The sequence below is a fragment of the Caloenas nicobarica genome, chromosome 1 (genome assembly GCF_036013445.1).
Source record: "Caloenas nicobarica isolate bCalNic1 chromosome 1, bCalNic1.hap1, whole genome shotgun sequence".
NCBI lineage: Eukaryota > Metazoa > Chordata > Aves > Columbiformes > Columbidae > Caloenas > Caloenas nicobarica.
Window position 1 is genome coordinate 78165983 of NC_088245.1, and position 20218 is coordinate 78186200.

At 46.2% G+C, this 20218-nt stretch overlaps 1 protein-coding gene across 1 annotated transcript in view; it reads left to right on the forward strand.

Moving 5' to 3' along the window:
* The window catches only part of ITPR2 (inositol 1,4,5-trisphosphate receptor type 2), a 273845-nt gene extending 255122 nt beyond the window's left edge, over positions 1 to 18723 (forward strand). Inside the window, exons 56-57 of the mRNA XM_065626844.1 lie at positions 13650 to 13811; positions 15050 to 18723. Of these exons, the coding sequence (XP_065482916.1) occupies positions 13650 to 13811; positions 15050 to 15136 (249 nt within the window). The 3' untranslated portion in view covers positions 15137 to 18723. The remainder of the gene's footprint in view (positions 1 to 13649; positions 13812 to 15049) is intronic.
* The last annotated feature ends 1495 nt before the right edge of the window (positions 18724 to 20218 follow it).

The window sequence follows — 20218 nt, forward strand, 5'->3', positions numbered from 1 at the left end:
ACTCCTATTCTACAAGAGAGCTGTGCATCTTCTTTTCTACTCCAAGAGCTCTATATCTTCCAGAAATAGACTCTTTGGTCCACCATAAATAATTTGGTAGGCCTGCTTGGCTAGGTGATATGTGAGGTGTGGGTAAATAAAGGGAAAGGTGAGCTTCATTTAGTATGTCATTGTAAAAGCCTGAAGTTTAGTAGCTTTAAGTTTATATACATTCTTTCCAGACAGGCAAAATTAATTATCCTGTTGCTGCTTGAATGGGAAACTACAAATCTGATCCTGCCTCCTTAGAAATGATGCCGTGAGCTGGAGCGGGAGAAAGATTGGTATCAGCTGCAGGTGCCGCAGCACAGGCAGATTTGCTGTGTGTAGTGAGGATTCGGTGATAACCTGCATCTCCAACTCGGTGAGGGAATGGCCGCGGCATTGCGCAGTGCCCTTGTCCCTGCTGCCGCCGTGCTCAGCCCCTCATGTTCTTGTGAACTCGTTAAAAGGGACGGGTCCCAGCACCAACACAACCTTTTTTCCTTTGAAATCACTTCTGAATATAAAAGCCGTAATGTAATTGCAGATTACAGAAGGGAGCCTACAGGTCCCCAAAAGTATATTCATAGAGATTTGGGTGTTTTCTCCCCAGGGTCTGGGAATCAGTGGTTTGATACTACCCAGCACTAGTCTTTTTGGACCCTCTGTTATTGTGGTTCAGCTGTAAGCTTAGCTTGATTTCCTCTGTGTTTGAAAGATTTGGCCACCTGTCCGTTGAGCAGTACTTGGGCTTCATAGACTGATTTGGCTATAAAGATGGGTTCTGCCTTGATAATACTGTGTAGTCACAGCCTTCTTGTCCTGCTTCCAACTCCAATTCATTCAATTCGCAAATTAAAATAAACGAGCCGAGTTGGGTTCCTGTTTGTTTGTTTGCTGCTGGCCCTAAAAACTCGAGGAGGGTTCTGGACATGAGGCTGTGTTCCTTGAAACTTGCGCTTCCCCACGAACGCGGAGTGGAGGTGTTCCAGCTGGAGCACCCTCAAGCTGAGCAGCGCTGCTGGCAGGACACGGGCTGCGGTTCCCTGCTGGAATCCGCTCCCGCCTCGACCTGCCAGAGAATGGAGCTGTTAACTTTCCAGGCAGTTTGCAAAAGCCATCTTTTATCCCTTTGTTAAAGAAGCATGTGGCCTGAGATGGAGCTGTGTGTGTGGGCAGACCTTTACTCTGTGATTTCCAATGATGGAAAGGCCGTCCAAGGCGCTGGATAGGCACCTACTGTTGTGCTTAAAATCCTGGCGGCAGCAGAGCCTTGATTCTCTTGGGACTGGCTGTATATGGATTTGCTTAATGAATGAAAACTGGACCTTAACTGGGGTCACAGACAGAGATAAGAAGTTTAACCCCAGAGGAACGATGTGATGAGCAGATCCTAAAGCGTGTAAACTGAATTCATTTCATTTGGCATTATGGAAGAAGCAACAAACACAGAACACTTCAATGCTGTTTGAGAATATTATTGCAACATTTGAAAACAATTATTGTTCTTTTTATTACAGTGGTACTAAGCTTCTGGCTTCTTGAATGGGAAAGAGACTCCAAAATTGTCCACAGCCAAGGCAGATAGCTGCAGATGCTGAGGAAAGGAAGGACTATGGGTTTGCCCAAAGACATAAGAGCAGTTAGTAAAAGCACAGGGAGATCAGTTTGAGGTTGTCGCCTTACCAGGAACACCGTTTAAGAGTAAATAAGCGTAACTTTGGCCGGACAAAAAACATAGCGATGAGATTCCGCAAGAAGTAAACCAGGAAAAGGCTACAAAAAACGTAGTTCTGGTTCTGAGTTCCCACAGTTCAGAGACAGCAAGATTTGAGGGAGCTGGGTGCAACATTAGTGTGAGCCTGTTTTACAAGGTGTTACAGGTATGTAGTTACTTGTTTTCTACCACTGTCGTGGGAAGAAAAATCCACCAGCCCATATTACTCTGCATGGATAAGTTTCTGGATTTGTATAGCTTTGGTCTCATTGTGCCATTTATCTTCTGGGATCAGCTTCATGAGATTCGCGTCAGGTTTTTCTATTTGATTGCAAGGCTAGTTCACAGAATCTTCTCTCTTTTTAGCATGGTGGATGTGTGTATGATAAAAAGCTAAGATTGCATCATCTTTAATAAAAGTGAAGATATATAGCCTAAAGAAATCGGATTAGTTGTAGAGAAAGAAATCAATCAGGTTGGCAAATTGTATCTATGGGACAAAGTGCAAAATGTTTGTTTCATACAGCATTTATTGAACAAATTCGTTGAGAAGATAGTTAAAAATGCTCCACGGGAAAAAAAATGGGAACCATTTTGTTCAATTTAAATGACATTGATGTATTTTTTACATCATGAAATCTTGCAATATTACCAACAACAATCCCTGATAAAGTACTTTACACAATCGCCTCACAGGGCATTTTGAGATAAAAGTATATATCGGAGATTGTAAATTGGCTGCATCCAATTTATATATAATGGAACCTACTACAGCCATCCTACGAAATTCAATAGATCAGGAATCACATTACACTTCTGTGAGTCTGGGGTAGTAGGAGCTTAAAAGAGTCTCCAAAACAAACAGGCGACTTTAAATCATATTTAATGAACCCTGTGTATTTTATACACATGTGATTAAAATGTTTTGTCTCTGTTTTTCATTTTGCTGGGTGCTGCTGAAGGAAAGTTGTGACTCGGGGTTTGTGAAACCGATCATCTGCTTGTTCTCAAGAGAACATGCATTTTAATTGGACAGAGGAAGCCATATTTAAATGCTGGTCTGGGAAAAAAATAAAGAAAAAGCAGAGCTGTACAGAGGATCCACTTCAATATTTTCCTAGCAATGCGAGCAAGAACACTAAATGAAAATGTAGCATAGGCAGATAAAGGTTCACAAAGTACCATGGTGGCTTTTTTCTTTTACTGATTGATGCTTGCAGCCTCTGTGAACAGGGCGCAGCAGACACAAACCTGAACGAATAAACATTTCAGTGTGAGGGCCTGGTTTTGCTGGATTCCAGCTATTTCCCAAAGGGAATAAAAGTTCTCTGTGCTTCCCAGTACGCAGGTGGCACCTTGTGGGATCTGCCTCTCATCCAGCCCCAGCCAGACCTGCCACGGGGCCTCTCCTTGGCCATCGTGTCTGCACGGACAAGGGGTTCTGCTCGCCCTGCAGGGGAATGTGCAAAACCCGTGGGCAAGAGCTTGAGGACAGCAAGCGATTCAAAAGCAAGTTGGTGAGCAGGCTGGTGGTGTTCAGGCCCACATGGCTCAAAGGTGGCGATTGCTTGGGGTTGTTTTGTCAAGAGATGCCACCTAGATCTTTTTCCTCTCCTCTGACTGATACTCGAATATGTGCATTTATGCATGTGTATGGTACATGCAAGATAACATCATTGCTTAGAAAAACAGTTCTGCATGGACCATTGGTGATAGGTAATGATTCTTATTAATTTTAAAAGAAAATGTTGTTCTTTAAATGGTCTTTTCATACTGCACCATGTGCAAAATACATCAGAGTCAAAATGAGCCCAAAGCAGGAACACTCAGATCAGGATTCGGGCAGTATCCTAAACCAGAACAATCGCACTGCAAACAGCAAAGCTCTGCCTGTGTAAAGCTGAGAACAAGGTCAAGTCCTGAGCCTCTGAAAAATGAGTCTCCAGCTGAGTCTTTGTAATTCCCAAAGATTCTGTTACACCAAATTGAAGCTAAAGCTAGGAAATGGACAGTCCTTGCAAAATATAAGGTGACAGGGCCAGAGAATTAAAGCTAAATGTGAAAAAGATCCATAAATTTCAACAAGTATGCGCCTGAATTCTGTGCTACAAAAGATATGAAGTAGGGGTCATGGTTTGGAGTTTAACCATGGAGTTAGACCCTGATCCGCTGGATCAAGCCAGCACTTAACGTTGGCAAAAACCAGTCAAAATTTGTGGTGTCCTTACCAGCTCTCTGAGGTGCGGTCATCATCCTCCTCCCCAACAGTGGCATGATACCGTGGGGTATGTTTACATTCACCGCCGTGGGATTAGCGACGCTGGGTTTTGTCTAGGGTTCGGTGTCTGGAGTGCGCCTGCTAGCATGTTTTTCACAAGAAAATCAATATTCAAAAAAGAATAGGAGAAAGGGGGCTTCAGTGTGCTGGTGCACGCAGTTTGATAGGAATGCCAAGGGGCTGGAGAACCATCGTAATTCTGTTCACTTTAAACGCAGTCAACGGGAAGCAGGAATACCGTTCCTGTTCAGCTAGGCACGAGCCAGTCTGGCAAGCGAATGGTGAGTGTGCTGCAACAATGCCGAGGGGCAGCGAGGGAAGGACGGGGATGAAGAAGTTAGAGCTGCAGGCATTTTGGTGGCGGTGGTGGGGCTGCAGGAGCAGGTCAGCCCCTCTCCTGTGACGGGGCTGCCCCAGAGGGTGCAGCACGGAGAGGGGCCGCTCTCGGCACTGGGGGAGCCGAGCCTGCGGGATTCGATAGCGGCACCGCGATGAGCTGCAAAGGAGGAGACAGAGAACCGCCAGGTGCCTCTGCACAGAGGCTGCCATTGCATGACACTGCGCTTCCCCCACCGAGACAGCTGGAACTAAACCAGAGCCTCCCATGCTGCCATTAAAAGGTTCTTTTTTTTTTTTTTTTTTTTAGGGCATGTGCACTTAATGTCAGAGTATTGAAACCATACCCACGTGAATAAAGTTACTAAGCCAGTGATTCATTGCTGTTTCAAATCTCTATCTAGCTACAGTAAATTTCTGCTCAGTAGTGACAGTCCGTGTCCACATGCAGGCTATGATTTACAGTTCTGCGTTTTGTATCAACAACATCTGTTTAACAAAAGAAAAAAAAAATAAGCCAAGAACATCTATTTTCTAATCTCTATCCCAGATGTTGTTTCATTATGCACAAGATCCAGGGATTGTATCAGAAATAATTTCATTATTTTAAATGAATAATCTGGAGTGGTTTTTCCGAAAGCATGTCCCGTAACCACTAACAACATAATAACATAGGGATGTGGAAAAATAAACTTGTGTTTTGCACAAATGTATAATTATATCTATTTTAAGGGCACAAATATTAAGCACAAAATCCTAGTTTCAGATGGCGGTGTTGGGATTCTTGAAGATTTACAGAGGAGAATATCAATTGTGAGAGTTATGATAAAGATAAGGTGGCAGAGAGTGATTGACGCAGCAGAAGAAACCAACAGTTGAAAAATGAACATGTGCTGCAGGCAAGGAAAGACACGAGAAGCAAATGTGGCTTCAAGGAGAGAGCAGTGCTGGGGTGGGACAGGAGCTTGGGCCCTCCAAGCACACAGGAATTGTGCCACGCAACGCTGATGAGTCCCCGGCCGGCTGTGGTCCTACACGCCAGCAGGTCTCCTGGGTTCCTGGGTTGGACTAGATGGTCTCCAGAGGTCCCTTCCAACCCTAACCATTCTGTGATTCCCACCTGGAGGATACTTGGAAGGTGCAGTCTCAGTGACAAAGCTGCTTAGTTCGGTTTCTACTTTCCGCCTTCTGGGGTAAAGTTTCTGGGGGGCCGAAGCAGGATCGCTTCCCTCCACATGCTGGCCGCACTCTTGCTGATGCAGCCCAGGTTGTGGTCGGCCTTTTTCACTGTAAAGGCGCGCTGTGACTCATGTACTTAACATTTGCGTATGGTTTTGCCCACAACAATAGTGCGAGAGCACATTCAAAATTATGGTCTCGACTGTAACAAATTTTCATTATCGTTTCCATCGCTTGGAAGTAAATGCCAAATCCCTTAGGTGTGTTTGATAAGAAGAAATGTTGGGGTGTTTTTCTTGGAAAAGTGGGGTCCTTTACAGAGTTTCAGGCTGAGTATCGAAAATGCCACGTACAGCATCAGAGAAGAATCTTCGCAATTTGAAGTTTATTGTCATTCTTCACCATAATTTTTGCAGGGACATCGCAAGCAGGAGTGCTGATACTGAAACATTAAGACATTTATAACTGACTGACCTGGATATCAGTCTTGAAGAACTCACAATTATTCAGAATTACAGTGATAGATTCTGTTGCAGCCCTCAGAAACATTCAGCCAAGTTAGAATGAAAGTAAGTGCATCAATGATGCTGCTAAAGCAGACAGTGAGTCTGTGATATGGTTCCAGGCTTCTAGCAGGAGGAAACAGCTTGCTTTATTTTTCTATGAGCTGTGAACGCTGTAGCATGTATCAGTCCAACATAGAGCCAGGCAAACCAATGAGTTTCCTTGTTGCATTAAGATTTATCTGCAACTGCCAAGGTTAATTTTTATTTTCCTTGAATTACTGTTGTGGATGCATATAGATGCATAACAATTCCTAATTTCCCTCCCTGTATTCTTGTACAGCACAGATTGCTTATCAAATACAGTCTTAACATTAAAGTGTCAAACAGGATTTGCAGAAAGCTATTTGGGTTTGTAGTTTAGGATGAACGTTTATCAAATTGTGGATTAGCTGAATCATACACTGAACCAAATTATTATTGTCTGTGATTAAATCACAAAGTGGTTATTGCCCTGTGTCATCTAAAGCGCAAGATAGTTTAAATCTTTGAAATCCCTTTTTAAGGTGGCTATAGGAGCTATGTAACTACAGACTTTTAGGACAAGACTCTGTCCCTGGGCAGAAAAGTAATAGCTTTCCAAAGGCCATTTAGACTGACCACTCTCTGCTTATATGGGCAACAGATCTGGGAAGGAAATGGATGGACTTATTTACATTTCAGACGTACAGAATAATTTCTCAGCAAACAGATCTCTTTGTACCCAGCGCTAAAGTATTTATTCAAGGTGCTGGCTCAAAAAGAAGGGGAGTGAACGGCCTGTTGGTTCTCTTGCCTGGAAGGACACGAGCTGCCTGTTGAAGGGCAGCGATGCCGGCGGATTGTCTGCCAGGCTGCTGACGCACAGGGGTCCTGGGGCACAACCAAGTAGCAGGGGGTGAAGCTGTGCCCCACTTTTTAGCAGTGCTGCTTCTCAGGCCGGAAGGCCACTGGTTGACCAGCGATGCCTCCCCTCAGTGCCAGTGCAGCAGGGTTTTTACCACCCTGATGGGCACTTGAGAGGCTACAGTCTCTCTAAAGCTGAAGAAGGCTTTTGCCAAGCTGCCATGGTGGTTGCCATCCATTGCATGGTAGGTGCCCCATCCCTGGAGACATTCAAGGCCGGGCTGGACGGGGCTCTGAGCAACCTGATCTAGTTGAAGATGTCCCTGCTCATTGCAGGGCGGTTGGACTAGATGACCTTTGAAGGTCCCTTCCAACCCAAACTATTCTATGATTGCACATCAACGAACGTGTGTTGCAGGGTGGGCTACCACAACCTGGTAGCAAACTTTCATGGCAATGTCCATGCTACTCCTCTGCGCCCTTCAGCAACTGTCTAGCTGAGGAGCTCAGAGGGCTTTAAACATACTTGTTTTCTCAGCCTCGTTGTTAGGTAACAAATAACCCTCCTGACGGCCGTCTGACTGAGTCACCGAGGAGCAAAGGATCTGTGCCAGAGGGGGGAACGGTGGGCTGGGGGACGCGGGGGCTGCTCTCCTGCTCTGATGTGTGCAGCTGGGGAGGTCACAACCCAGGAGGAGTCACGAGCAGTCATCGCCGCTTTTCTTTTTGAATAGACGGGAGGGAAGTCCTGAAACGGCTTGTTTTCATGTTGCAACAAGGGGTCATGGGGCAGAGATGGCTCAGAGTCATTGCATTAGAGTCTGCTGGAGAAATGAAAGCCTGGTACAGCTGACAGTGGTGTGGCACTCAGAGCCCACGGCAGTGGCACCGGCAGAAAGCATTAGGCTGCCTTCGCTTCTCTACTTCACCCCCTTGTCCTATTCTTTGACCTGTTTTCTCTCATTGTTATCTAGTAATCTATTTTTTAAAGGCTCAGCCCAGTCTTTCCTGCTGGTTGCAGCTGATCCATCTCGCTGCTAGCCTGTGAAACCAGCACCTCCTAAAGAAACATCCCTCTGCCAATTACTCCGGAGGCATGGATTCAGCTCAGTGTGAGAGCTCAATTGAAGCCAGTTGGCTGTACCAACAGGACAGGGATGGTTCGAGAGAGAGACTTTGGACAAAGTATAGAAGCTCTAAACAAATTTCTTCAGCCTCTTCTCCATCCGTGCTCAACCCACAGCTAGCAAAGTCAGAAAAATAGCAATGTTCTACCAAAGGGAGGACTCTGCCTGTAGCTCTGCCCTCCCCCTGGAAAGCCCACAGAAGGGAAGGAGAAGGTTGCGTAGAAAACTCCAGGAGGCAAACGCAGATTTTTGTTCCGAGCAGAAGGGTTTGAGGTTTCTCAGAAAACACGAGCAGCAAATCCTCTAAGCCCTGCAATTTCTCCGGCGCGTGCCCTCGCCATCGGCACCTCGCAGCTGCGTGTGCTCAGAGCACCTTGCAGGGAGGTGTTTGCCCCCGGGTGAGCTGTGATTCCCGCTGGAGTCCCGCCAGCCGAGGGGGGCGGACAGCTGGAGCGAGCACGCTGGATCACCACACGAAATGTCTGCTCTGCTCGTGTGCAGTCTCTTTGGCCGGCAGCCTTTTGGCTAGACCCACCTGCCTTTTTTTTTTTTTTTTTCCTTCTTCTCCCCAGCTGAACTGACGGAGAGGAGGCTGCGGCTCCTTTCTGTCCCTGCAGCCTTCCTGTCTGGCTGACTCTCTGCCGTGGACACAGATGATGTATACTTAAATCCAAATTTTGCAAGGCGCACATTATGCTGGCAGAGGGAGTGTAGAGCGGGGAGATGCTGTGATCCGTAGGTGGGCTGCTGCGGTTGGGCTGCAAGTAGCTGCTATCCTGTGCAAGGATGAAATAACTGTAACAGTATACTGCCTTCAACCCTGCTTGTTGAGAGATAATATTTCAGTACGTTTTAACAATTAATTCTGTGTCCAGGCAGCTACTTTGTTTTAAAACATCCCATCCACATACCTCACCCTCTGTGAGCTCATTTGTGCCTGAGTTATGTCACCTTGCGCTAAGCTGGTGGCTGTTGATTGAGTCCTGTGACAGCTGTTTGCAGAGGTTTGCCCTGCTCCCTGCCAGCACCCTGCCTCCCTCGTCCAAATTGCCGCTTAGTTCCAGGCAGGCTTCAAAATGTCTGAGTGAATGCCATCCTGAGCAAAATGGTTGGATTTCTAAGAGTAATAGCTAAGGCATGACAGATAACGCCCTGCAGATTCCCATCCCTGCACCAGTCCAGAAGGTGAAGCAGGAGCGCACCTGCAGCAAAGGCAAGGCATGTTACAGCTTTAACATGTGTTGGTTGGTCAAGGTGAACCCTGGACTGAGCCCATAAACATTTAAGTCCCAGAACAAATGTTTGGGGTTGTACAAACACGTTAACTACCTTCAGTTAATTGGCAAGCAATTACCTTGAAGTAAAAATAGCTTTCCCATAGTTGAGCAGTCACAGAGTGCCTGTCCGCCCCATGAACACTTACTAAAATTTTCAGCAGAGGAGCCTTGTCCAGTTTGCTTTCTGGATCCTGGTGGGTTTGTGATCTAAAGTTTTTTGGCCCCAGCAGCAATTGCTGTTCACTTGTGGTCTAGACTCGGCAAATAAGGCTGTGTGCCAGAGCTAATTTTCATGCTGCCCTTTAATGAAGTTCTGCAGTTCATAATGCAATGAAAAAATAGAATAATGTTGAGCAGCAAAAGCGTGCAGTTCAGCAAGGGAATATACCTACCGTGTGCACTATAATGGGGCTATTGGTGAAAGCTAGATAAGTATTTTTAACTTAAAGACTGGTTGGCAGACTAGAATGTGTTTCCTACTGACCTACCGAATTTTGAATCTTTCTGATACTTTGCGTGACAAAGATACACAGCTGGACTAGATTTCTTTAGATATATTTACAGTTGAGAACCAAGAAGCAAAGTCCTGCCTACACCCAACACAGCACTTGGGACTACCAAGTGAGAGACCTGTGGTCAGCTATTTGGCCTGTTGCCTCTCTGCTGCCAGGAGAGGCTAGAAGTCAGTAGCACGTTTTTTGCAAAGCCGTCAGCTTCTCTCAGAACTTGGCTCAAGTCCTTGCTTGATCCTCCACAACATTTTAGCCAGATATGCCCAGATCTTGGTCTGTAACTAAACTAGAACCGAGTTTCTTTCTTGGGAGAGCTTATCACAGCATTGGTGGAAGGGCAAAGCTGGGCACAGGTGAGTGAGTGGAGTGGACTCTGGGGCTCGTGGTGGCTGAGATGAGCTGGCACATGGTTCAGAGAAGTTCCAGCCAAAGACCTGCCATCAGCACCACAAGTTGTGTGGCAACAGGTGAGGTGCTGTGTGCTCTGTCCCTCTCTTCACCTGCTCCTGGTCGTCCCTCTTCCCAGAAAGTACAATGTTGTGCCAAGGAGGAGGGAAGCAGGTCACAGAGGGAGCCTCGAGAGAGGCAAGCCCACTGAGCCAGGAGGTCTGGCATCCCCACGGGTTTGTTTGGTGTTCCTCTGGATGCTGCCATGCAGTGGAGGGTCAGTCCACAAAAATCTTTCCGAGGCAGTCGGCGGCCTCTGCCTTGTGTCCTGGAGAAGCGAGGGAGTGGCAGGTGGAAAACAAAACTAGCAAAGCGCATTTCACAATCCTGGCAGCAGCGCTCGGCAAACACAAGAACTGCAGTGATGGAGTCTCAGATTGCTCTCCCTGTGCTGCCTGGCTTCAGAAACTTTGGTGTTACGGTGAGCCCGGCCAAAAAGGGCTCCTGGTCCCTCAGCTGGCTTCTATGGCCATGCAGCCTTGAGTTTGGTATCTTCAGGTGCTTCAAGCAAGAGAAGCTGTGATGGGTGCAGATACCAGAGCTTTCCAGGAAACATTCAGATACAAGTGCAGTTCTGTTTGCTGTACCTCCTTTGAATTAACTTTCTGTGCCTGTAGTGGCAGACATTCGCTGGCAAACATTTTGGAAAAAAAAAAAAAAAAAAAAAAAGGGCATTGATCCAGAAAGTCACTGTGCACAAACTAAGCTTAGTATAAATGAGTACACCTGTGCTGAATGCTAGGCACGTGATGAATGCTCTGCTAGATCCTAGCCAAAGTAAATTTAAAATAAATACCGGAGCATACTTGTGGAAGATGAATGCTGGTCTTGTAAGCAGAAACACACACAGCAGAAACAGGAGTCTGCCGCTCCGTGTGTCCGCTGGGGATATCCAGCAGGGAGGGTCATGTGCACTCCTTTCCAGCTCACCAGCGGAGCTGGTGAAAACAGGTTTTGATTTGAATGAGTTATGACCCATTGAAAATGGCATCATGCGTAACCACAGTAAATTGTCGTAATGAGATCACGAGGCTCAAAAAGTGGGCAGCGAGGAACGAGTCCTCATTCCACCAGCACACATGGCTGACTGAGCCCTGGGCTGCTAAATGCAACGGAGGGGCACGGTCACGTTCCCTGAACATCTTGTTGGTTTAGCGACAGGACCCGAGGTTGCACAGCCAGACAAAAACTCATTAGAAGTTTTGAGTTAAAAAGAAGAAAACAAGCCAAAATTCTTGTGGCTTTGCATTTAGTCTTACCCAGGGTAACAGGGGGGCTGGGCTAATGCAAATAGAGGAAAAACATGAATAACCTAAGTGCTTCCACGCTTACTGAGGGTTAGCTTGGTTGTTTCTAAACCATGTTGCTGTAGGAGGGGAGGGTTTGGTGATCAGGGCAGAGCACTGCATAGTTGAAAGCAACTCTGGAAGCATGATAAAGCTGTATCACCTTGGTGCATCCCCGGGCTCACAGCTCTGCCAGGCCAGTCCATGTGGACCCTGCTCGCCTACGGCTGCCCTGGGCTGCTCAGCTGTATATACTGCAGAATCATCACTGGCTCTTCTGTTTTCGTGGTGAGACAAAGTCTGAGACTACAGTTAGATGCACTTAAAACTTTACCAAATACCAAGCCTGGACAATGTAAGTAGCACAGCTCTTGCCTGCCAGGAGTCTTGTAGGTAGACTTCTGGAAAGAACTGCTTTTCTTTCCTCCTTTTCTCTCCTCCTTTTCAATATACTGCTATTTGCGTGGGGCCATTCAGAGCTCAGCAGTCTGGAAGAAACACACTTCAACTCATTCGGTTTCTCTTTTAAGTTATCAAGTGCACGCGTCCATAGAGGCCTCTTGCAAAATGCCATGCATATGATCTAACCACATCCTCCCACTCCCCGCAAGGCAGAGGTGCACTGATGTAATGCATCGCCAGCCACAGGACCCGTTTCCTTTGTCTCGTGCCTTAAGGCAAACCAGGTTGCTTGCCGCTTGCACCCTTCAGTCTCCTCCACCTGTTACACTTTGCACATAAGTATCTGTGCCCTCAAGTTCTATACAGACAATTCAGGCTCCTGCTGATAAGCAGCACTTTCCTGACTCATCATCTCTTTACGGTATTTTTATTACAATCAAATTCGTAGCCTGAGTCCATGAATAGAAAAACACCCAATGCAGTGCTATTCCTTTTAATGCCTGGTCCTTAGCAGGTTAGCCCTTGGCCATGGGGTTGTGCTTGCATTTACCTAAGGCGTACAATTTGAATAGCATGCTGAAGCTCAAGCCATTCCCAGGTCCCCAAATCTTATTTTATGGGCACCTGAATCCAAGGTCCCTTGGCTCTTGAAGTATGAACGCTTCAGGCCAGTCTGGAGAGGACTCTGGCTTGTCTTGTTTTCCTGATGCTGGCTTGCTGACATTGCTGCAAGGACAGACGAAATAGGTGGAGGCCAGCCAAGCTGAAGAGACAGTGGGGAAGTGTGTCCCTGCATACACTTAAGAGAAAAGCATGGGGAGCACTCGGGCTTTCCTGGTGTTCGTGTACCAGAGGAGACTCTCCAGAGCTGAGCCAGCGGTGTTTCTGCATGCCAGAGCCACGGATGAATGTGCCAGCATGGCCCACACTGCTATACAGGTGCAGCTGTGGGGAACCGAGATTTTCCAGTTGGTGCCTCCTCTACAAAGGAGAACCAAGAATAAAAATGCTTGTGTAAAATAATTTCTGGATTTACTACTTCTTAAGCTCACTTACTGTGTGTCACCCACTGAGTACTAAGTACAAGTGGGGTGAGACCCCACCTGGAGTCCTGCACCCAGCTCTGGAGCCCTCAGCACAGGAAAGACATGGACCTGCTGGAGAGGGGCCAGAGGAGGCCACAGAAATGACCAGAGGGCTGGAACAGCTCTGCTGTGAGGACAGGCTGAGAGAGCTGGGGTTGTTCAGCCTGGAGAAGAGAACGTTCTGGGGAGACCTTAAAAAGGGGCCTGTAAGAAAGATGGGGGCAAACTTTTTAGCAGGACTGTTGCGATAAGACAAGGGGTAATGGTTTTAAACTAGAGGAGAGGAGATTCAGGCCAGACATGAGGAAGAAATTTTTTACAATGAGGGTGGTGAAACACCGGCCCAGGTTGCCCAGAGAGGTGGTCGATGCCCCATCCCTGGAGACATCCCAGGCCAGGCTGGACGGGGCTCTGAGCAACCTGATCTAGTTGAAGATGTCCCTGCTCATTGCAGGGGCTTGGACTAGATGAGCTTTGATGGTCCTTTCCAACCCAAACTATTCTGTGATTCTAAGTCCTTCATTCTCTAGTCTCAGCTTAGGAATACTGCATAAACCCCTACTAACATTATTAATTTTTCAAATACCTATGTAGGAGAAGAATTTGGACTGGTTCCCTCGGATGAGAGCTATGTCCCTGGTTAGCAATGAAGGTGACAGTGAGCAAAATGAAATCAGGAACCTGCAAGAAAGGCTGGAGTCAACCATGAGCCTTGTAAAACAGCTTTCCAGTCAGCTTGCTGAGCTCAAGGAACAGGTAAGTGCCCTGCGGTGGGTAGCAACGTGAGCACGCGTGGGTGAAAGCGCTAGCTTTTATCAGGTCACGGTCAGGACTGTTACAAAAGAGACTTTTGTCCTAGAAAGGTTTTATCTTTCCCTCCAGTAAGCTTTCTGAGTAGATACACTGGTACGGGTTTGGAATGAAATTGTACTCTATTAGCAACAGGAGAGAGCAGGTAAGGAGAAAAGCCGAGGGGGGCTTAGTTATGAAATCCTCCCAGTTAGTGTGCGAGGACAGAGGGAAAGCTGCAGAAGCAATGATGGTCTTTGCATATGCAGGTACCGCATAACCCAGCAATAAAAAAGGCGTAGCATCAGGAGGAGCTGTATACTGACTGGAATCAGTAGAAAAGCTTTCTGAATCCGACACTTGGATTTTTTCTCCCACTAAGAATATCAACAGCGCTATTGTACAAAACAGTTTGCCATACCTGTTGCTTTGCTTGTGTCACCCTTGTCATTGTGTCCCTCCCGCAGCTCCCGCTTCTCTCATGTATGGAGTACAAGCTGCTGGTCTCCCTTAGAGCCCTGTTCCTGCCTAAGCCACCTTACGTGTTTTCTCTCATGGCAGGATCAAAAGGCCAGCTCCCTTTTTGCTATAGATGCTGGTCACCTCTGATTTGCTCATTACACTTTCAGGAAAGCACCTTTGTGTTTTCTTTATGGGAAGCACTTCAGTGTCATGAACAGAGTGATTACCCTTCAAATTCCTCCTTAAAACTCTTTTTCCCTGTGAAAAATTTGACAAACGTTTAAGCTGGATGTGCTGAGGCCATTGCTTATTGTGCTTACCCATCCTGTCCTGGTGGGGTTTTTTTCATCCCCTCTGGCTGAATCTGTTCTCTTCTGGCTTAAATTTAAACTCTGCGGCTGGGGCCATCTTTTAATTCTGTGATTGTACAGCACCAAGTGCAAATGCCGACCCTCTGCAGGGCTACACAACACGACAGCAGCGGAAATAAATACACTCTAAGACCTGCTGCTGGATAAGAATAATGTACAAATGAGAATAAAATGTCCATACTTTGCAGGAAACAGATCTCCCAGTTCAAAGGCATGTCTTACTTGTAATTTTCAATGCCGAAGAAAATAATTCCGCTCTCTGTTGTTTTGCTTATATGTATCTTGCTCTGTGACTGCTAAATAATAGTAAAAAGAAAAAAAAAAAAGGGAAAAAAAATTCTCAACTCATCTCTCTCTGCCTTTCCACCTTAGATGACAGAACAAAGGAAGAATAAGCAGAGGCTGGGCTTTCTTGGATCAAACACACCCCATGTGAATCATCACATGCCACCACCCTGATACCACAGGGAGCAGCCGTGACTAGCCTTTCATCAGTATTCCTGCTTTATTATAGAATAAAAAGCTGAGATTGAGAGGAGTGAACAGTGCCTATTGTTACAAAGTTAAAAACAACCAAGTGCCAAGATGTTAAGTGGTTTAGCTCTGGGAACAATTTGTAGTTGTTTTTCATGGTTGAAAAGGGACCGCAACCTAGAATGCGAGAGATACAAGGGAGCTGGTTTGTATTCGCTCACGGGGCCCGACTCAGCTGCATTTGCGCCCCGCAACTCGATGGCTTCGGTGGCAGCTGCCGTGTGCGACGGAGGTCGGGGCAGCCTTTGGCCACGTCCTTAGAGCCGCCTTGAGACTTCTCCCTAAAGTGCTGGGATAACCAAGATGAGCAGAAGAAGGAGAAATGTTGATTAACGCAAATACGACAGCCCGGTTCGGAGTCAATAGACGTCGTTTCTGGCTTATTTGCCAAATAGCAACATTAGTCATATTTGCTTGGCATTTACTATTTTTTAATTACCGTAAATATGTCAGTTGGGTAAGCAATGATGTTGCTTCAAGTAACTTCTACTAAGAGGGAATGGGGAGAAATCTCAAAAGACTGGGGAAAAAAAAAAAAAAGAAAAAATAGAAAAAGAGTGGCAAAGAGAAACATTAACGCTTTTGAATTTTAGCTGTCACCATGCAATTTCTTATTTATAACATGGAGCACAATGGATCTACAGCTGTGGGAATGTTATGTGCATAACACTGACAACATAACTGGAAGTGATTTCTTTCTCCTGGCTTCAGATGTTCTCAATTAATGTGGCCATGAGATTTCACATACTGAGGAGTTAAACTGTGTTTTAAATTCAAATTCTAATGGAAGATGCAGGAAAAAAAATATACCCGTAGTTTGAAGCATATATGGGATTTTATTTTTTTTAAAAAAGCTTAGAAATGTCTTTCTGCACGGAACTGTAATGGTGTCATTACCTTCCATAAACTCATCTTCAGCGAGAGTCAACTTGAGTAAATAAGCACCGTATTTTGCCAGCTTTCTTCTGAGCTAAAGCTCATGGGCTTAGCCTGCCTTTGCCCACTCTTCCTCTTTTCAGGGCTTGCAGGAGTGGCCTCTCCCCCCAGACCTGGCTGGTGAGGGATGGGGGGCAATGCCGGAGGAGCTGCTTCCCGCTCTGGGCTCTGCGAAAGGCGGCAGCCGAGTCAACTGCACAGGTTTCTGCTGTGTTCTGTAATGCTTGGGATGGCTTTAAAAGAAAAGTTACAGGGTTTTCCACAGAGCCCAAGAGGGCTCTTCTCTCTTTTAGGAGAAGATTTTGGAGGCATACGTGGGAATTGTGGTCCCAGTTCACTTTCATTTTCAGTGGGTTTTGGGTACCTAATTGTCCTTGGTGCATTTGAAAATGCACCTCCATTACGTGGAGTCGCTTTTTAAACCAAAATTTTTTTTCAATTATTTTCCCCCTGTAACATTTCTGTTTTGTTATAAAAGCCATTTTGATCAAAGGTGAAAATATTATTGGCTCCACTATTTGTAGTTTCTCCTTGAAGAAATTCTGTTGTCTTATTTAAGGCACGATTCAAACCAACAGGCCTGGAGGGAGGAAGGAAGGGGTATTTCCCTCTCTTCATCCCAAATTCAAGCTGTCCTTGGAAGCCATGTCTTTATTTTGTGCCAGTGAGGTGGCTGAGATAAAAATAATGTACTTTCAGGTCTGATTCTTCTACCATTAAAACATTTCCCATTGGCTTCAATTGTGTCCTTCAAAAATACTGCATGGAAAGCAGGGATTTTTGTATTTTACAGAAAAAAAATCTCTTTCTGTTGACTGTCCTTTAGCCCACAGAGCATCCTGGTTGTGAGGGGGGATGGCCATTTCCAGGTTTAGGGTCTACTTATCCTGTAAGAAATTCTCCCACATCCAGCCGGCTCCCTGCCTCCGTGTGCTAAGGTGAAGAACGTTTTATCCTGGTTATCAGGAATGGCACAAGGACAATGAAAGTGAGCGGTGGGAGACTAAATTGTCTGCGGCGACTCTGTTGGTGTCAGGCTCGCAGCCTTGCTGCAGCTCACCGTCAGCTGCTTCCCAGGCAGAGGGAGTGCGTGGAGGCAACGGGAGCTGGGTTGAGCTGGTCGATTCTGCATGTTTGCTTCTGAGACTGGAGTAACTGTTCCCACTCTGAAGACCAGACAACAGTCTGGTCCTCGGAGAGCAGAGCAGATGCGGCTGTGACATGGGGAGCTGATGGCAGGAAAGCTGCTAGGTCAAAGGAGAGTCCAGAAAAGCGGTTGTCTTTGATGCACGGCTGAGATATTTTAGGAATAAAGCTTGGGGTGTGCCTTTGCTTCACGCTTACTGTGTATGAGGTCTGGATGCTACTGCTCCAGCATCGCTGTGGTGGTGAAAACCCCTTCCGTAAGCCTCACCTGTCAGTGAGGATGGGGCTTCATGTACCAGTTGGTGTTCAGCACTGAGAAACTTGCAGTGAATTGATTCTGAGAGTTTGCATCAGCCGCACGCCATGCAGTAACCAGCCACCAGTGTAGCATAAAGCCAGATTTGCCTTTCTGACTAGACCTATTGTTTGTCATGAAGCCAAAGGAGTTGCAGCAAATGTAAAGTCAGTGGTAAGTTTGGAAAGAATCAGACCCTGCAGGTGTATTAATTCAAATTAGTTTATGCAGTTCTTCAGATCTAGTCGCAGCTGCTGTTTCGATGTTTATTTCCCCTTCCTCACACCTATGCTTATCAGAGGCATAAAGCACAGTTTAATGGAATGAAGATAAATTAAATGATCACTATTTATTGGGGGGTGGGTGGTTGGCTAATACTGGAAGTGGTTGGCATTTTTCTTGTTTACATTTGGAAAAAAAACCAAATGAACCAATGCATAACAAGGGAGGTTTCTGCTGTTGGAGCTGGAAAAACTTGAGACTCAATGCCTTTGTGCCCTGAGCTCAGGCCTGCAGCTGTGTACCGCTGAGGCTCTGTCTCGCACCCCAATTGATGTCCCAAGGGCTCAAGAGCCCAAATACTTCTTTTCAGAAGGGAGAGCTACAGCATCAAAAACTTAGAGGTAACAAATGCTGATTCTCCTTTGCCATGGTGCCTTTCTGCTGTTGATGGCTTCCGGGAGAGACCTCAATAATCAATAACAGTAAGTGATGCTACTTGCACAGATTGTAAATATATTTCACGGAGTGTTTTGCATTTTTGCTGATTCTGCCAAAGCTTAGACCCTGCCCTGCAGCTCTCATCTGTGTAAGCGATCTGTACACTCACCACATGGTAGCTTAAACAGGAGACTTCTTACGTGAATAATATTAATAGTTGCAGGGCCAGAACTCAAGCCTTAAAGATTGTGAAATATCCCCATCAATAAGTTTATAACAAAAAAAATCGTTGTTTTATACATATATTTATATGTATATCTTTGTTTAATGCAGCTGAGGTATTCTCTTCTTAGGCAAGCATCATTTACCTATTTATATGAAATGGTTGCAAAGAAGTTAAAACATCTAAGAGCTTTTATTGCCTTAGAGGGATTTATAATTATAAGCGCCTTGACAGTTAAAATCTAGTTAAGTAAATATGTCCGTTGCTGCTGAATGTAACTTTTAATAAAGTGTGTCATTTTATATACGTCTATCTCACTTATTCTTGGTGCTCGAGGTGGGGGGCAATGTGTGTTGCTGAATTCAAGACTGCTGGGAAACCCAGGCTGGTTGTCTGGCATGGCAGGCCAGGCAATGGGCATGCATCCATTTCTTCTAAGTGACAAAGCAGATGGCATCAGTACAGCCCTGGACAGAGGCTGAACCCAGCAATGAAAGCCAGGATTTCTTTTATTTCAGGCACACTGAGGAGAATGGGTTGGATTACCAACTTTCCTGAAGGTTGGGCGGCAGTTAGGCGTGTAATTTGCTCAAGTGCTTTTTGTTTAGTCTGTAACTGGCAGGCCAGGGGCAGCGCTGGTTGGAGGTGGGCAGACGCAGGGATAGTGGTGGGTGCAAGTGTCGCTGATAGAACAGACTGGAGCCAAACAGCCTCAGGGTTCTCTGCTGGTGCTGGAGGTGTGTTGGCTCTCGCTGCCTCCTCAGGTTTGACGTGAGGAGTCAGCGACTCACTGTGAGGTTCTGAGCATCCCGAGCATCATGTATGGCAGTCAGCAGGAGTGAGAGGCAGCAGGCACAGATTTGAAACACAGGAGGTTCCATCTGAATATGAGAAACTTCTTTACTCTGAGGGTGCCAGAGCACTGGAACAGGCTGCCCAGAGAGGTTGTGGAGTCTCCTTCTCTGGAGACATTCAAAACCCGCCTGGATGCCTTCCTGTGCTATCTGCTCTGGGTCAACCTGCTTTGGTAGGTGAGTTGGACTAGATGATCTCCAGAGGTCCCTTCCAACCCCAGCCATTCTGTGATTCTGAGGAGACATCCCACCTTGCTGTCCCTCAGGGAGCAGCCAGGCAGCCCCACCAGGGCTCTCTGCCGGCCGTGCTGGCGAGCAGCAGAGCACATGTGGTATGCACACACGTGCATGCTCGTGTAGGGGATCTGTGACTTCACCAGCCCACAGACTTTCAAGACAGAACTTGCGGTGGTGCTTGTGAGCCTCTTGCTGTCCATCACACCTTCCTGGCACCAGGCTAAGGCCTTAATTTTGGGAATCTAGCTCTCAAATAATAGGGATGCAGAGTTTAAAGACTTGAAGGCTTGATGTGACTTCTCTTAGTCAGGTGGGGGCTTGTGTCTGTGTGAGTTTTTTGGTGCTCTTTTTTTTTTTTTCTTTTTTTTCATGTAGCTCCTTCAAGTAGCGCATTGAGAGAGAGATGGAGGGTTTTCCCCTTTCTTCTAGGTGAAAGAATTGAGGAAGACAAACAGCCGACAGCCACTCTCTCTCTCAACTGAGACAACTCTGGCTGAGGAAATCTGTGGTCTAGTGAAAAAAAGAAGCGCCCTGCAAACCTGTGACAGGAGAACTATAAGTGCTTTTTCTTTTTTTCCAGTTGTGTTTATTACAAAAAGTCAATATTTATGAGGAAAAGATTGAGGCCTCTTCTTAGTGAGAAACAACCTGCTAAT